At 46.2% G+C, this 15886-nt stretch overlaps 1 protein-coding gene across 2 annotated transcripts in view; it reads left to right on the top strand.

Annotated features, from left to right (window-relative positions):
- Positions 1–4712: 4712 nt before the first annotated feature.
- The window catches only part of fhod3b (formin homology 2 domain containing 3b), a 144400-nt gene continuing 133226 nt past the window's right edge, over positions 4713–15886 (top strand). For both annotated transcript variants that reach the window (XM_023824351.2, XM_023824350.2), the window contains exons 1-2: positions 4713–5348; positions 14705–14814. In XM_023824351.2, the coding sequence (XP_023680119.2) occupies positions 5184–5348; positions 14705–14814 (275 nt within the window). In that variant the 5' untranslated portion in view covers positions 4713–5183. The remainder of the gene's footprint in view (positions 5349–14704; positions 14815–15886) is intronic.

The following is a 15886-nucleotide window of genomic DNA, read 5'->3' as shown; positions in this document are numbered from 1 at the left end:
GCATAATCTTATAGTTTGTCCATCCATCCAAAGACCCACCATCCATTTGCAGGAGTGTGCACAAGGCAGTTCAGGTGAAATGTTATTTGAGACACCTTGCTGACTTTTCCCCCAAAGGTCTTCTAGCTGTAACACATGGTATTATAAACAGAGATCCCAGTGCTAGCTTCTAGACAGTAAGTGGAGTACAAGGAAATGTTGGATGGATGTACAGGTTGAAGAGGAACATCTTCATGCCTGACTATTGTTTCATTTTTAAAGTGTCATTGTGGGTCTGGAAAATTGAGATGGTCATTGGGATGTCATCACACACTGTTTTATCGAAGACCAGACTGACGTCGAACTGTTTTGAGGTTAAGGTGACTCAGAGGACTGAGGACGCACGTGGTGGAGTTGCCATGGGAACGGTCCACTTATGATTGTTTTCACACTCGGCGATGAATCCAGTCTTTTAGTTTGGCTCATGGTAAACAACATGCTGCTGATATGCTGGGATGATGAATTTCTGTGAAACAAACAGACACATGGAAATTTTGCCGTGATGGTGCAGCTGTACAGATCACAGCCCATGAGCATTTAATTGTGCTGGTCACCTGCAGACTGTCGAATTTCAAGTAATGCAAAGAAAATACAGGCTTTATATAACCATATGTGGCACAGAAATGCATAAAGTACCCATGTGCAATTTAGTAAACTGAAAGCATGAATGTTATTGCCACTCTCCATGTGAAGCGAATAATGTTGACTATCTAGTAAAAAGTGCATGTCATGGTCTGGGATATATTAGATAGAAAGCTGATATTGGGTACTTGTAGTCTACATGTTGAATGTAGAAGAAGTGGGCAAGGGTAACGATCTTTGACTCTGACACTGGGCCAGATCATTATGGCCAGATGACTGGGTCAGAGCATCTCCAAAGCGGAGGGCTTGTGGGGAGCTCATGGTCAGCCGTGGTGAGTATCTACTGAGGGTGGTGCAAGGACACTTTCTTTGGGAAAATGACACACTTCTCCGTGTCACTACAGATCACCTGATTTATAATCGACACTTTGAAGAGTATTTTTTAAACAAGGTTTTAGAATAATGCATCAAATTTCAAAAGAAGTATTTAAGCCTTCCTTATTTTTTCCTGATTAAGAAAGTGCCATTAGTAATAATTAAATTATTTGAATCGAAAAATATTTTTTCAGAGTGCCGAATATCACGTATGTAGAGTATAATGTTACCGTCAGGTGTTGATTACATAATACTACATACATGACTTTTGAAAGGTAGTCTTGCCATTTTAATGTAATCACGGAACTACAAGATAAAATTCCCATAATGTAAACATCTCTGAACTTCCTCAAGTGCCTAATTTGCTGATTCCACAAGTGTAAAATGTGAACAATGCACATTGTACAGACTTAGTGGCGTGAGTCGATAAGATTTTGCACAGATCGAGATACAGCTCTGTTCACATGCACTCTCTGAGCCGTTGTACTAATTGCCTTGTTAAAATATGTCCTAATATGCGGTGTTGTTTGCCTGACAATATCGAGATTGTATTCAGGTAGGCAGCAAAAGCTGGTTTTATATTGAATCACATAATGTTGGTCATTCCCTCTAAAGGTTACTGGGTTCTAGAAGATTTGCTATTAGACGCAGAAAGGCCAGACATCTGCAATATATGCCAGTTTCACTAAATATGGTTACCTCAGTCAAATGTTACCTTATTACAGGTACCTGCTCGCAGCTGGGCTCACGCCGTGGCTCTTTGCTGCTGACGAGCGGGGTGCACTCGATGGCCAATGAGCAGCCAGAGTCTGCTGAAGAGCGGGGTGCACTCGATGGCCAATGAGCAGCCAGAGTCTGCTGACGAGCGGGGTGCACTCGATGGCCAATGAGCAGCCAGAGTCTGCTGACGAGCGGGGTGCACTCGATGGCCAATGAGCAGCCAGAGTCTGCTGACGAGCGGGGTGCACTCGATGGCCAATGAGCAGCCAGAGTCTGCTGAAGAGCGGGGTGCACTCGATGGCCAATGAGCAGCCAGAGTCTGCTGAAGAGCGGGGTGCACTCGATGGCCAATGAGCAGCCAGAGTCTGCTGAAGAGCGGGGTGCACTCGATGGCCAATGAGCAGCCAGAGTCTGCTGAAGAGCGGGGTGCACTCGATGGCCAATGAGCAGCCAGAGTCTGCTGAAGAGCTAGCCTTCCTCACCCGATGACGTCACCGTCTCCGGCGTGAGTCCAGTGGGCTGACGGGAACAGCTTCAGGGTGCAATGCGGAAGGACGGGGGTCCGGTGGGCAGGCAGGGAAGGCTCCAGGGTGCACTGCATGGGTCCAAGGCTCCTCCACAGAATGGAGCGGCACCTTCTTCGCTCCATGGTTCTCTGCTCGTTTGCTGGAAGCTCTGATGCAGGCAGTACCTGTGCCCTTTCCTCCCGCAGCACCAGCAGACAAGCTGCACGTCTCTTGCTGTCTTCGCGTAATATGTACCGCTGCTTCTTCCATGCTGCCTGCAGGTCTCCCATGCTGCCTGCAGGTCTCCCATGCTGCCTGCAGGTCTCCCATACTGCCTGCAGGTCTCCCATGCTGCCTTGCAGGTCTCCCATGCTGCCTTGCAGGTCTTCCATGCTGCCTGCAGGTCTCCCATACTGCCTGCAGGTCTCCCATGCTGCCTGCAGGTCTTCCATACTGCCTGCAGGTCTCCCATGCTGCCTGCAGGTCTCCCATGCTGCCTGTCTCCCATGCTGCCTGCAGGTCTTCCATGTTGCCTGCCGGTCTCCCATGCTGCCTGCAGGTCTTAGTTTGCAGCCATCTGGGAATCTTTATAATCCCATAGCGAGGAATCATGTAAATGCAGGTATTTCCAGACTTCCTCAGTCAAACTTTCTTTGAATCCGCCACCTACATTAGTTTTCAGTCTATATACAGTACAATCGTAGCCTTCTCCATCTAACCCCTAAATACTTCCCTCTAGTGGTGCACAGATGGCATCGCAGCTGAAAGGGAGCCAAACCAAAACCCTTAAGCACGTCAATGATCCTCAAGGAATTTTAAGAAATATGTTTTAATTGCCACGTGACTGACCACTCAAAACGTTCAGTGATTTGGAGTCCAAATCGTTACTCCAGTAGGAAAAAAATGTTACCCAGAAAAGCCGTATACCAATAACACTGAATCCGTCCACAAATAATGTTTCTCTTTTATTACCGGTTATGTGCTTTATAACTTTTCTTTTATAATAGTCTCCATTATAAGTCTTAAAAGAATCCAGGATAAAACCCACATTTATTTGAAAATTGTATTTCAAGTTACGATTTTGCTGAAGTCGAACACTGAAGGAGGGAAAATTTAACAGGCAGTTAGAAGGCAATTTGTTGGGATATTTCTTAATACATCCATCTTCCTGTACAGGGTCGCGGGGAACCAGGACCCCTGGACTTGATTTCAGAAAGCAAAAGACACAGGGCAGGGACCATTGGACAAGATGCCAGTCCATCACAGGGCACACATCACGCACAACCACACATCATGTAATAAATGCGATTTTTCTACAACAGCAATACAAATTAAATTTATACAGAATTTCACAACATTGCAGCTGTTAGTTTGCCCTGCACCGTTTATAGTGTTGCCATTATTTCAGAACAAAAAAAAAGCGAATTTGAAGCATCCATCGATGTATATCAAAATAAGCTGAAAATACAAATATACCGACATTATTTAATGGGTTGACTTTTTACCAATTACAAAATTGCAGTTGGAACATTTTTATACGGTGTTTTTGGCTGCAGTGCCGTATTTGGTTAGAGTATTGTGGCTCTTCGCTCATAATTAATATATTATTACTAAATCTGCATTTTAAGAACGTGTTTTGATGTCACGTTAATTGCTAAAGTTGGAGATTTGTAACTGACCAAGATTTCCGTTTAGCATTTTCGGGATTTTTGCTCCTCTATTATTTGTACTGATTTCCCTCAGTATGTTTTATTTAACACTGCGTTGCGGTAATGTATAAATCTTCCGATTAATATGGATTCACTGCCTGCGTTGGTCTACTCCTTTAGACAAGCTGTGTTGCTAATGACAACCATCTTAGCACATTGGGGCAATAGCAACCCTGGGGTGTGCGTTTCGAAGGAGGTGGCAACAAAGCTTCCATCACTTTGAAAGTTAGCTCTTGATACTTTGTATTCACTACGCGGTAATCCCTGTTGTGTGTACTTGTCGGGGTTACTTTGGAAACCGAGATTTTTTTAAACAATAGGTTGTATTATCTCACAGTAGCCGCAATTTAGTCTTTGAGCTAAATCTTTGTCTAGGCGGGCAATTTGTCATGTGACAAAATCTGATCAGTACGTTTGGTCGTTCTTTGCATCGCAGCTGTTACAAAATGAACAAGACGTTATTATTTAATAATATTATTAACGGAAATTTATTAACTGAAAAAACCTATTGATCTTCTTTGCATAAACTCCAAGGGCGAATAAAAGAAATTATGCGTATACCTCATTCGTTTTAAGCCTAAAAATGTATTTAAATAAAACCGAGTACTCATACATTGGATGTCCATTTTAATTATGCAATTAAAGCTTTGATATTTAAGAGCTGGGGTTATAAAAAGCCGTTCTTTTTCTTTTGAGTTATGCTTGCGATATCCGCTAGGTGTCGCAAGATCGCGTGGAATGGCAGCACCGCTTCCCCGAGTTTTGCGGCTGATGGGGTGGGTAGGTGGGGGGGTTGTTCCTGGTCCCCCCTCGAGTTTTCTGCAGACGCCGAGTTTGGCAGTCAACTCCCGGCTGCAGTTGCAGCACCTTGTCTGCTCCGTAATGTCCTTGAACGCTACAGTCCTTCACGACTCAACAGCGCTGAGAGAGATATATATTTATACACGAGCATTAGGAATAAAATGGGACAGTGAAAATTAACTGAAAGGACGAAGAAATCCCGGATCTCAAGATGCTCTGTTATAATTAATCGTGGCTGTATTTCTTCTAGTCTACGCAACTTATCTATGAAGCAAACACTGCATTGGCTCGCGGGATAAGTATACTGAAGAGGAATTGCAGCAGCTTAACTTTGCAAGCTGTTACATTATTATCAGACACGCAACCGGGAGCTCGCAAGCGAAGGGTCCATCTTTTTTTTTATGAAGCCGGCGTAAGGTTTTTTTTATGATTGCTCTTGCATGGCTACATCATGGCTACCTTTATATGCAGGGTTCAATTTTTAGATGACACCGATCCATTCAATAGCACTAATTTTCCGGAACCAACAAGACCGCCGCTCTACACGTTCAGGGAGGATATTGCGCTAATAAATCAAATAGCCGGAGTCCACAGGATTCTTAAAGCCCCACACAAGGTACGATGCACATTAATTACTGGTTAATTGGTTATTTAGCCTCATCGCATTGTTTGTAATTTGGGATGATATTGTCCAGAACTATGTAAATGCAGAGGGGCAATGAGAAGGGGGAGCAGATTTGAGTCTGCATGTTAAATTCAAGTTGTACGCGGAGTGATGCGGATCCTTCAAAGCTTCACCGATGAACATTTGTTGCCCCCGACAAACTTTGATTGCTTTTCGACACCCAGGATCACACACGAAAATCTGTTATTTCAATGACGTAAAGTCATAGTTCTATATGCGTGCTCGTAGATTAATGTTTCTTCCCAAATTTGCATGTTAGTTTCTTTTTTAATGTGACTTGACACGTTTGATCCGTTTGAACGGAGTGATAATTTTTTTAAAGTAAGCAGTTATACAGCAGTGCTATGTTTAAGTTTAATTTCTAATGGTTGGGTAACAGATTAGTCACCAGTTAGATCCAGTGAGCATCCACTCTGTGCCGATGGCGGGGTCTTAGTCTGTCCGGAGCTGTCTACTTTTGGCTTCGCTTGTGGGAGCCGCTGCGAAGCGGAGGGCGGATCTGCGGCTCCCACTGTCCGGCAGGCAGGGAGCCGGGACCCAGCAACCTGAAAGTAATAGGAGCAGTTTGCACAGATCAGCGCAGTACCTGGCTGGCATAAGTGAAGCTGCCAGTGGACATTCCTTATTTGAAGCTAGGTCTTCGATAGATAATTTTATGATGAGTTTATGATGTGTTTATAGTTGCAGATTGAGGCAGCACCAATACGTGCATATCAGTCAGCAGTCATATACTATGTCAATGTCTATTTTTTCTTTGAGTGACACGTTGAATTGAAGTAACGATGTCATTTAAAATGATGAAAAGATGATCCTCCGAATCTGAATGAAAATCAATGCATGTGTATCAAGAATTATACAAAAGGCGTTATATTAATTAATGCTACCTTAATTTTGCTGGTAATATCGATAACATCCATTGTCAGTCTGTGACCGAAACTAACTGCGGTGTCCTGCCCAGAGCCAAGCGAATCTCATTTGTCAGCGGCTTTAATTAAAGCGGGAACTGCAGGATTAGCCCTAAACGCGGATTATAATGTACCCGTTAGACTCCCTTGAATACTTACACATCTGCTGTTTGTCTGCCTGCAATGAAACGCCGTAGCTGTATCGGAATTACCCTTGCATATGAGCATTCATCTGCTTCATATCATGATTAGATATTATAATTAGTGTTTTTTTAGTTGTGATTTGAATCTTCGGGGGTCCCTGGGAGACCATTAAAGCCTAATTGTCACTCAGAGAGAATGGGACCCTTCAGTACCTCTTAATTACTTAATTGAAGGTTATTTGGCTTGTAATTTAGTCAGATGTTGAGTCAGATGTAAAGACATTTGTCGGGCAGGTAATTAATAAGCCCACGGGCCCCGTGGCCCTTGCCGCCACACTCTGCAGATTAGAGACCCCTGTCAGAAACACCTCAAAACAAACAAGCACAATAGAAACCAACGCAGCTTCCAATCTACACAGTGAATGTTGTTTGGATTATCAAAGGTTTCTGGTTGAAGTTGAGAGCTGTTTCCTTATTTGCGTTATTATGCATCCAAAATGGCATTTAGCAACAGGCTGCAGTTATGATTAGTGGGCTGCTGAATGTCTGCTGGCCCTGTGCCAAAACATTCCCATGACTGTGACATCAGCCCCAAATGTAGATTCATCTGATGCAAGTGGATGGTGTTTGATTATTGATTGTACCCCCCCAATATACTGTGGGGCGGTCTTATTGGCCAGAGAGGAATAGACTCACATCCTAAAGGGAAAGGGATTTAATCCAGCAATTCTGTTAATTATTTACTGGCCAAGTAGGGGGCAGTAAGTTCTTTTGACGCCATCAAGCTGTTTGTCATATTAGTCATTTATGTGTCTTGGGACTGGCTTCACTGGTTCTCACTCTTGATTAGTGCGTCATGTGCTTGCTGATGTTCTGTCTTTCTGATGCACTTTTTGTTTTTAAGGAATTTGTTTAGCAGGTTACAGTGCTGCCTGTCTGAGCTCCGGTCCACTAACCAGGCCTGGACCTCAGTGTAATGCTGTTGCTGATCATCAATAAATGCTTAACCCTAAAAGCTTAAATCCCCGAGGCAATCGCGGGTGGTCTGAGAGGGACGGAGACAACCGGTGTAAGTCCTGTAAGTCCCACGTGTCACATAGTTTGAGGTTCTGTTCACGCTGGGTTCTCCGCTGTGGCCTGTGGGAACTTTGAGAAAAATATTGGAAACGGAAATTGTTTTGAATGGCTGAGGCTGACAGCTAGCTTTACCTGTGCCATGTGACCACCCTACCTTCCACCTGCTGGCTTTCCTTAAATGGATTAAATCAAACTAGCTTTCTTACCAAACTGCTCTTAGTAGTCATGTTTTCCCCTCCGGAAGGTCCATGAGCACTTGAGCACAGGGAGAATGTGCAAAAGGTGTTTTTCATAACATTCCTGCATGATCCTGTCAGATAATCAATCACTGCCTAAACCTGAACCTTTTTCAAAGGCTCCCTAAAAAGGTTGTTGGGCTATTAAGATGTTTGCTGTTTAGAGAGACATTAGTTTCTGTAGTACGGTCATAGCTCAAATGTCAGCAGTTGCGGAGATGCAGCTCTTCTCAGAAAGTGCGTCAAGCATTTATTTTAGGTGGCTGGAAAGTCACGCAGGTCCTAATTGAAAGTTAAATAGCGTTTTTTTTTTTCCATCTGTCTGATCGTAGGGTTTCCAAACCCCTCTCTGCACCCCTTAGCCCACAAGTCACGCAATCCTCAGGATACTGTGGACGACCACAAGGGTCTGGCTCTCGTTTACAGTCGGACCCGCTCCGGCGGCGGAGACGGGAAAGATCCGCCGGAGAGGAGACGGGAGACGAGAGCCGACAGAAACAAACAGAGAGAGACGCACGCAGCCTTTACCGCGTGCTCCAGATCCACGCCCCGGACCGGTTGTAATTAGGCGGCGGTCTTGGGGAACCACAAAACGGACGTGAAGCGCCCGAGGAAAGCCTCCCGATGCCGTGATGGGGAATGCTGGTCCCCGGATGCCATCAATCTAAAATGGCTCCTGGTGACTTCAGCACCAGCGCAGACAAGGAATTGATCATGCAGCATTAGCGAATGGGTCCAGATATTCCTTTGTTCATCCTCTCTGTCCATTGTCATGTGTCTTTTTCTAACTGACTTAACAAATGAACTGGACCGATTAATGTTATGGACACCAAGAGCCCCTGGCACAACATGCCATCCTGGTGAGAGATGGAGAAACGTGCTGCTGGTGCTGGTGCACCCCCCTCTCCTCCCCCCACCGAGCAAACTTCACTGCCTAATTTCACTTTGTCTCAGATGGTCTACAAGCTCCTTTCATCGGGGGCGTTGGGATGGTGGGTGGGCCTTGGCGGTCTGCTAAGTTGGTGCCTCCTCTCTAGATGGTGCCCTAGGCGGCCGCCTGTGTCACCTACTGGGTTGACTGGCGCTGCTTCTTGTGTCCATCTTCTCTCCTCAGCCCAAGTGAGCATGCTGCCTCTGTGACTAATGGATAACTCAGATAGACAAAAATAGCCTTTTGCTCAAACGTGAGGCATCCGAGCTGGGCTGTGGTTCTCCGCGACAGTCGCGCTGTAGCTCTACATGCTCTCTTTTGCGGGTCGGAGTGCTGGGAATTGGGCGAAGAGCTTTTCCTCTAACCTCTGTGCAAACTGTGAAGTAAATGCTCACAAATCTCACCGCACCATGTTGAGGCTGTAGTCTCCAGTGGTTGGTAATAGGCTCATTTGTAAACAGGCCTGGTTTTCCAGTCTCGTATTTGTTTTGTAAATTAGCCGGGTTTTCTGTCTAGGTGTATGTGTTTTGTAAACCATGATGTTTCGATTTTTTTTTTTTCCGTTTATTGGTCCATGAAACATATTGACTGGCAACTTGTGATTTGATGTGGTGCAGCACCATGAAACTCCCACAATCCAAATTACAGCTGTGTCTGCTTTGGCCGCCGTGACCCACACGCTCCTTATTGACGCTCCAGGCGCTCTTTCTCTTTTCCTTCCCTTGGCTGCCTGTCACACTCCTTCTTTTTGGAAACTGTGTGTTTCTTTTCTTTTTTTTGCATGCACATTACTTTAGAGAAATTACAGGGGCCTGTAATTAGGAGTTAGGCTAAATGCTGTAAAATATAGGCCAGTTCCCCTCCGTGGTGGTGGATGGGGATTAGGGCCACATTGTTCTGCTGAGCCGAGGCTCCAGCACTGAGCCGGCTGCTCGGTTCTGGTGCTGGGACCCCTTAAGGCTGGGGAAAGGCGTCCTGGATCCTTCTTTTCTGTTAGGAGCTGGGGGGGGGGGGTGACACAGCTGTGGTCCCCTCCATGTGGTCAGTGACTCCCCAGTGGATGCACTGTACTTTTGGCTGCAAAGACTCTCAGGATTTTTGCCACGGCTGAAATATACTGTGTGTTGGTTGCCATCACATGTTGTTTTTGGCCTTGATTCTGCCTCGCACTGCTTGCACCAAACAGTCAGCTCCAAAGGATTAATTCTGTACAAGCTGTGAACAAACTTGTTTCTCATGAATAGGCCAGTCAGGGTTACTATGACCTGGAACCTGTCCCCGGTACCTTGGGGTTGTAGGGTGGGCTGCATCCTGGGGGGACATCGGTGACACTCCCACTTGTTTTATACAAGACCCGGATAATGAGTGGGACCGTCTACTCTGTGGTCACAAGTGCAGCTTGAATCGTCTTGGCCTTGGCCTCCCGTGCTGAAGCAAGGCCACCACCCCTAACCGTCGAGCGTTCGCTTGGCCTAACTGCTGTTTATGCAGGCCTCACAGCTGTGGTAACCCCACATGAACCCATAATCCCATGCTGTCACGTCACTGTCATCGGGATGGGAGTACTGGATGGGTCGCTGGCCCTTAGGGAAAGATCAGCACTTTTGGGATCCTCAGTAATTACCAGTTAGCTCTTGGGTTCAGGTCCCTTTTCACGTTTCCGTTTCTGTTTCTGCAAAACGGCCCATGTTTATTTATTTATTTATTTTTGCCCTAACGGAAACCAAATCCAGGCTCTTTTTCTGTCCTCCTTAAAGGCCACGGCTGTGGAAGAATCTAAAACGACACATAAACTTTATTTTTTTCATGTTTTCATCTTTCTTTTTATGGCGGGTCTCACAAAAACCTTGTCGAGACTGTCGTCTGGTAGCCATCGCCGCGGGTCTGTGGAAGTCGTTAAAGGCGTCGGTCGTCAGCAAGGAAGCCCGTGGCAGTCATGCCCGTGGCAGCTCCGTCATAAAATGCTGGTCCTGGATATGGTGTGTGTGTGTGTGTGTGTGTGTTTGGGGTCCAGGTAACCTTACCTTATAGGGACCAAATGTCCCCACAATGTGATGAATACCTGTCTTTTTTACCCCATATGGGAAAGCACTAGATAAAAATCTGTGACTGCTATGAAAAAACTAGAAATGCAAAAACTCTTGTATTTTGTTTGGTTACTTATGGTTAGGGCAGGGTGGGGTTAAGGTTGTCATAGTTAGCATTAGCATTTTTCCCATAGAAATGAATGAGCGGTCCTCATAAGGATATGGATACATGACTGTGTGTGTGTGTGAGAGAGAGAGAGCTGAATGAAGGAAGGGGGGTATGGAAAGGCGGTGCCGGCTCCACATGAGCGGCAGGCTGTCGATTTCAGGCACCTTGCTGGACGCCCCATTACTGCCTCAGACATGAAACCGAAGGACCCCAGGGTAATGACCCCCACATCATAGCTCCCCCTCCCGCCGCTTAATTAGGGTTAGGGTTACCTGAATATACGCTCCATGGTCAAAAGACAGGGGTCAGTGAGAGAAGGCAGGGTTCTGTAAACCTCCGACTGTGTCAGTCAGACCTGCCAGCTTATTGGATTGCAGGATAGCAGAGTGATGATAATGCTGATGGTGTGACTGCAGTGGATAAACCAAAAAAGAACCTGCTGCATGGGTGATAGGGAGTAGCCCCCCCCCCCCCCCCCCCCCGTCTGTTTCCTGTGACCCCCCCTGTTCTGCACCTTGCTGAGACATGCGAGCCGCTGGCCTTTAAATTTAGCCCGGCTATCTTTGGCCTCGCGTCTGGATTCTCCGTCAGTCGCTGATGGGTCTTGCGATCAGCCAAAACCCCCTTTCTTAAATAAGGCTGGGCGGGGGCCCGGTGGGGGCCCGGCGGGGGCCCGCTGATCCTGCTTTTCCCAAGGCTGAGCTCCCACTCCTTTGTGCTGCTGGGCGAGGAAGCCCTGCCCTGAGGCGTCTCGGGTTTCCCTGCAGAATCAGCTCATTCACCCGCACCTGCCGGCCGCTCTGAATGGGGAGAGGGTCTCACCGTCTTTGCTCCTCAGCACCGCTGGACATCCTGTGCCAAGCCGCAGTTATTCAGTATCTGAACCTCCTGTGGAACTACAGACCTGTTTTTTCCTTTATGCGTCCATCCATCCATCCATCCTTCTTTCAGCTACTTATCCTGATCAGGTTCATGATGAAGGAACCTAGAACCAGTCTACATTTATTAATTGATTAAATATGAAATAGCCAACATATTAAATAATAACTTATATCATAAATAAATTCATTAAAAGTGCCAGATAAACACACCCCTCATCAGCAAAACGTGACCCTTCATGTCTCCACTCCCTCCTCCAGTGGTGCGGGTCCGAATTCCAGCTGTGAACCTGAGAGACCTGGGCAGGATAAGCTCAGCAATAGGAGTGTTGACGTGGAGGCAGGAATCATGTTGTTTCATTTCCCAGTAAGAATAAGCAACGCGGGCCGTCTGGCCAGTGTCATTCTGCCTCACCATATGCTGCATCTCGGCATTCCGCCGTTACGCAGCCCTGGGGCTCCGCAGCAACTCCCAAAGACAAATGAAGTGGGTTTGGAGATCAAAGCACCTCATCCCATAATGACTTTACCGGTGAGCAGGGTCCATTTCCCTCCCCCTTTTCTGTAAGTTGTAGTAGGGGGGTGGGTCTTTACAGGGGCTGAACGTGATGGTGAGCGGAGCAGGTCCTTCTCTTCCAGAATGACTTTAGCATGCTCTGGAGTTTCTCATACCTTGTTTGTTTCCTTCGAAATTCTCTCCCACTATTCCTGCTGAAAAACAAATTAATTACAATTAAATTAAATGAGTCATATTCATTATTTTTGTATCAACATGTCAAGATACCGGAAAGGGCAGTTGTGATGAAAAATGTGTATTTCATGCTGTTTTTCCACTTAAACACTTTTGGTTTTTGACCAGTCAAATATAATGGAGCTTTTATGCAGCTTTGTTAACTGTATTTTTGGGATTTTTTTTTATTTTTTTTTTGGACGAAACTACCATGAATCAGATTTAGGCTCTCAATGTGTATTGCTTCCAGAAGCTTCCGGAATGACTGTGAGCTCCCTAATGCTGCTGGGTAATCCAGTTCTGCAGGTGCGGCTTAGCTTGGCCTAACGGGGGGAGAAACTTCCGAAGCTGACAGACACTTTTATGGAAAATTGAGGGCAGTTTTCCATGGAGAAAGAAAAAAGTCTGTCCAGATAATTTGGCCGAGGAGCTTGGATTCGGGGAATGGTCAGATAAGGGTTTTCTAGCGGGTAACAACAAGACATAATTTATAGGGAAACAAAATAAATATGTAAATATTTCCATTTGTGTATATTTTTGAATGTGGCATGTTTCTGAAATTTTCCTGATTCATGTAACACGTTTGGGCTGTTCCTAAGCAACCATTTGGGAATTTCTTCCTCCAGGAGGGTCGCGGGGGCCACTGCGGGCGATTTAGTTAGTTGTTTTTTGAAAGTCCTCGGCTGTTTGTTACAGTGAATCTGAAGTGTGTGTTTCCTGTGACTGTTGTGCCACAGCTTTGGTCAGCTGGCCGGCGTGAGATTTTCAATCCCACACAAATCTGCACAGTCATTTACATGTACATGTAAATAGTCTGTAGGGTTTGCAAACTGCCCTTTTGCTGTAGCTAATTTTAGGTTTATAATGGAATAATATATATTTGCTGTAAGATTTCTTGCGTGGGCGTGGGAGTCTGATCGCGTGAGCGTCACGCCAGATGCGTGAGAGTCGGCAGTCCTGCCTGAGAACAGGAGGCTGGGTGGTGGATGAATCTCTTATCCCGCTGTTCTGACTCCTCAGATTCTGTCTTCTTTATCTCTCTCTCTCCCTCTCTCTCTCTCCCTCTCTCTCCGCCTGCCTCTTCCTTTGTTTTCTCCATTTGAGCCCAAAGTGGCCATTTAGTGCCAGTGGTTAAACATACTGAATAGGTGGCATTCGCCCCAGCCAAAGCAGATTCGGCACCCTTTGCTCTGCTCCTTTTACTGGCTTTCGCCCAGTTCTCCCAGCGGGGCTCTTTTGAATCGAACTACCAATTTGTAAGAGTCCCTGAAACACTGTTAAATTTATATTCTCCCACTCTCTGTGTCCCTGGTCAGATGGCTTAGTCAGTGCCCTAGTGCCTATGGATGGAGGCCTTCACGGTCACATCAATGGGTCCCCAGTCGGGTATCAAAGACAGTTACCCCCCCCCCCCCCGGCACACTGATGGTTGGTGTTGTTTTGTTTTTTTTCCACAACGTTCCAGAGCAGAGCTATAATGGGTGCGTAAGGCCTTGCTGTTGTAGTCGTCGTGCTCGATGCAGTTGCCGTAGATACACAACCCAACTCCGTAGTGCAACAGTCGTGCCGTAGTGCAACAGTCGTGCTCTCTGGGGCCGCTGTTACTCCCGACCTTCCACCCCCAGGACTGAACTCGACAAACCTGTGATGCTGTGTGAGATGGGCTCTGACAGATCTTACAGCTTTTTCTGGATTATACTTGTAAATATGTTTCTAATTAACCTAAAGGAAACATTATAGTTTTATCTGTAATCTGTATTTCTGCCTTTTTTTGCCTGATTTTTTTTTTTTACATTCTGGAAAACCACCATGATGTAACTTTGTTGGGAAAATGTGCAATTTCAAATTCAGGATTGATCGATTGTTTGATCGTGCTTTTCTCCGCTGCCAGTCACCGGTCTGCCGGATCGTTGCTCAAATCACTGAGAATACACGAGCTATTACAATTTCTTCACCTGCATCACATATGTGTAAACTTATCTTAATTACGCATAATATACAAATGAAGAAGTAAAAATAAACTATAAAAAGCACAGTGGTGTGCTGTCTTGGTCTGTATTCCCGTATACTAACTGATTCATTATATTTTAATGACATTGTGTTGTGTTTACATTTGAATTTCGTGCTGTTTTTGCGCCCGTTTTGCACTTCCTGTTCGCTGAGGCGTGACGTGTCCCCCTGCTCTCCGCAGCTCGATGACTGCGCTCTCCAGCTCTCCCACAGTGGCACCTACCTGGATCTGGAATCCAGCCTGGCGGAGCAGCGAGATGAACTGGAGGGATTTCAGGAGGACGGTGGCGGGTAAGAATCCATTAGCTCCGCCTGGCGCCCTCCGGGCTGACAGTAAAGGGGACAGACACTGAAGCGAGAAGCTCGGGTGGGATGGGTGCGTGTGCGAACGTGGTCCTCCGCCCGTGGCTCATGTCTGACCGACGCACGAGCAGCCTTTGTGGCTGAAACGCCGAGGAGCACGGCCCGGAAGGACAGGTTTGGAAATATTTGTATGCAGAAACAATTTAGCACTTGTTCTGAGCAAGGCAAAAAAAATTTCCCTCCAACCATGAATTTCTTTCTGATACAGGATTCATGATCGCAGTTTTCGTTCGTGTTAAGGGTATATACCAGGACTCTTCAAATCCGGACGTTGGTTCGATATCTAGGCCGTGTTTTCAGTTCTCCCAGGAAGTTAGTTCAATGATTTCTGATTCTGATTGGCCAGAGGCTTCTCAGCTGGCTCACAGGTAAAGGAAGGCTGGAAGATCAGCAATGCTTGGAGCATGAGGACTGCGATTAGAATAGTCCTGGTATTTACAGTGGTATATACGGTATGTATATATTCATTAAATCCATTCATCTTCAGAGTGCTGAGGGTAACACATTAATTATAATACACTATATGGTAGCGTTTGTTACCCTGTTATATTTTAACCTTTATGGAGCCGTGTTATGGTTCCCAGGAGCTGGGATGTGGGATCGGCCTCCGTAACAAAGAGATTGGAGGTCTTGGAATGAAGACTTGTGCCTTTGGCTGAACGCTTCTGTGTGTGTGTGTGTGTGTGTGTGTGTGTGTGTCTTCATAAGGGAGGCCTTTCCTGGCCCAGCTGAATTCCAGGTGTCCAGATGCGGGCCCCAGTTCGCACTCTCCTGCAGAGATGTGCTCGTTAATATTTACTGGCCAGTGATAGCCAGCGCCATCGCTTTGCAGGCACGACGCCACCCGGCCGTCTGCTGATTAACGTCACACACATGCCCATCTCTGCACTACTGTTTCGTGGCACTAGCCTCACACCTGTGTTCTTGGTGCTGGAGCATTGGGCTTGCAGATCTAAAGACTTCATTTCACGTTTAATCCATCACAGGGTCATGATGAGCT

The sequence above is a fragment of the Paramormyrops kingsleyae genome, chromosome 9 (genome assembly GCF_048594095.1).
Source record: "Paramormyrops kingsleyae isolate MSU_618 chromosome 9, PKINGS_0.4, whole genome shotgun sequence".
NCBI lineage: Eukaryota > Metazoa > Chordata > Actinopteri > Osteoglossiformes > Mormyridae > Paramormyrops > Paramormyrops kingsleyae.
This window is presented reverse-complemented; position numbering and strand designations above follow the sequence as displayed.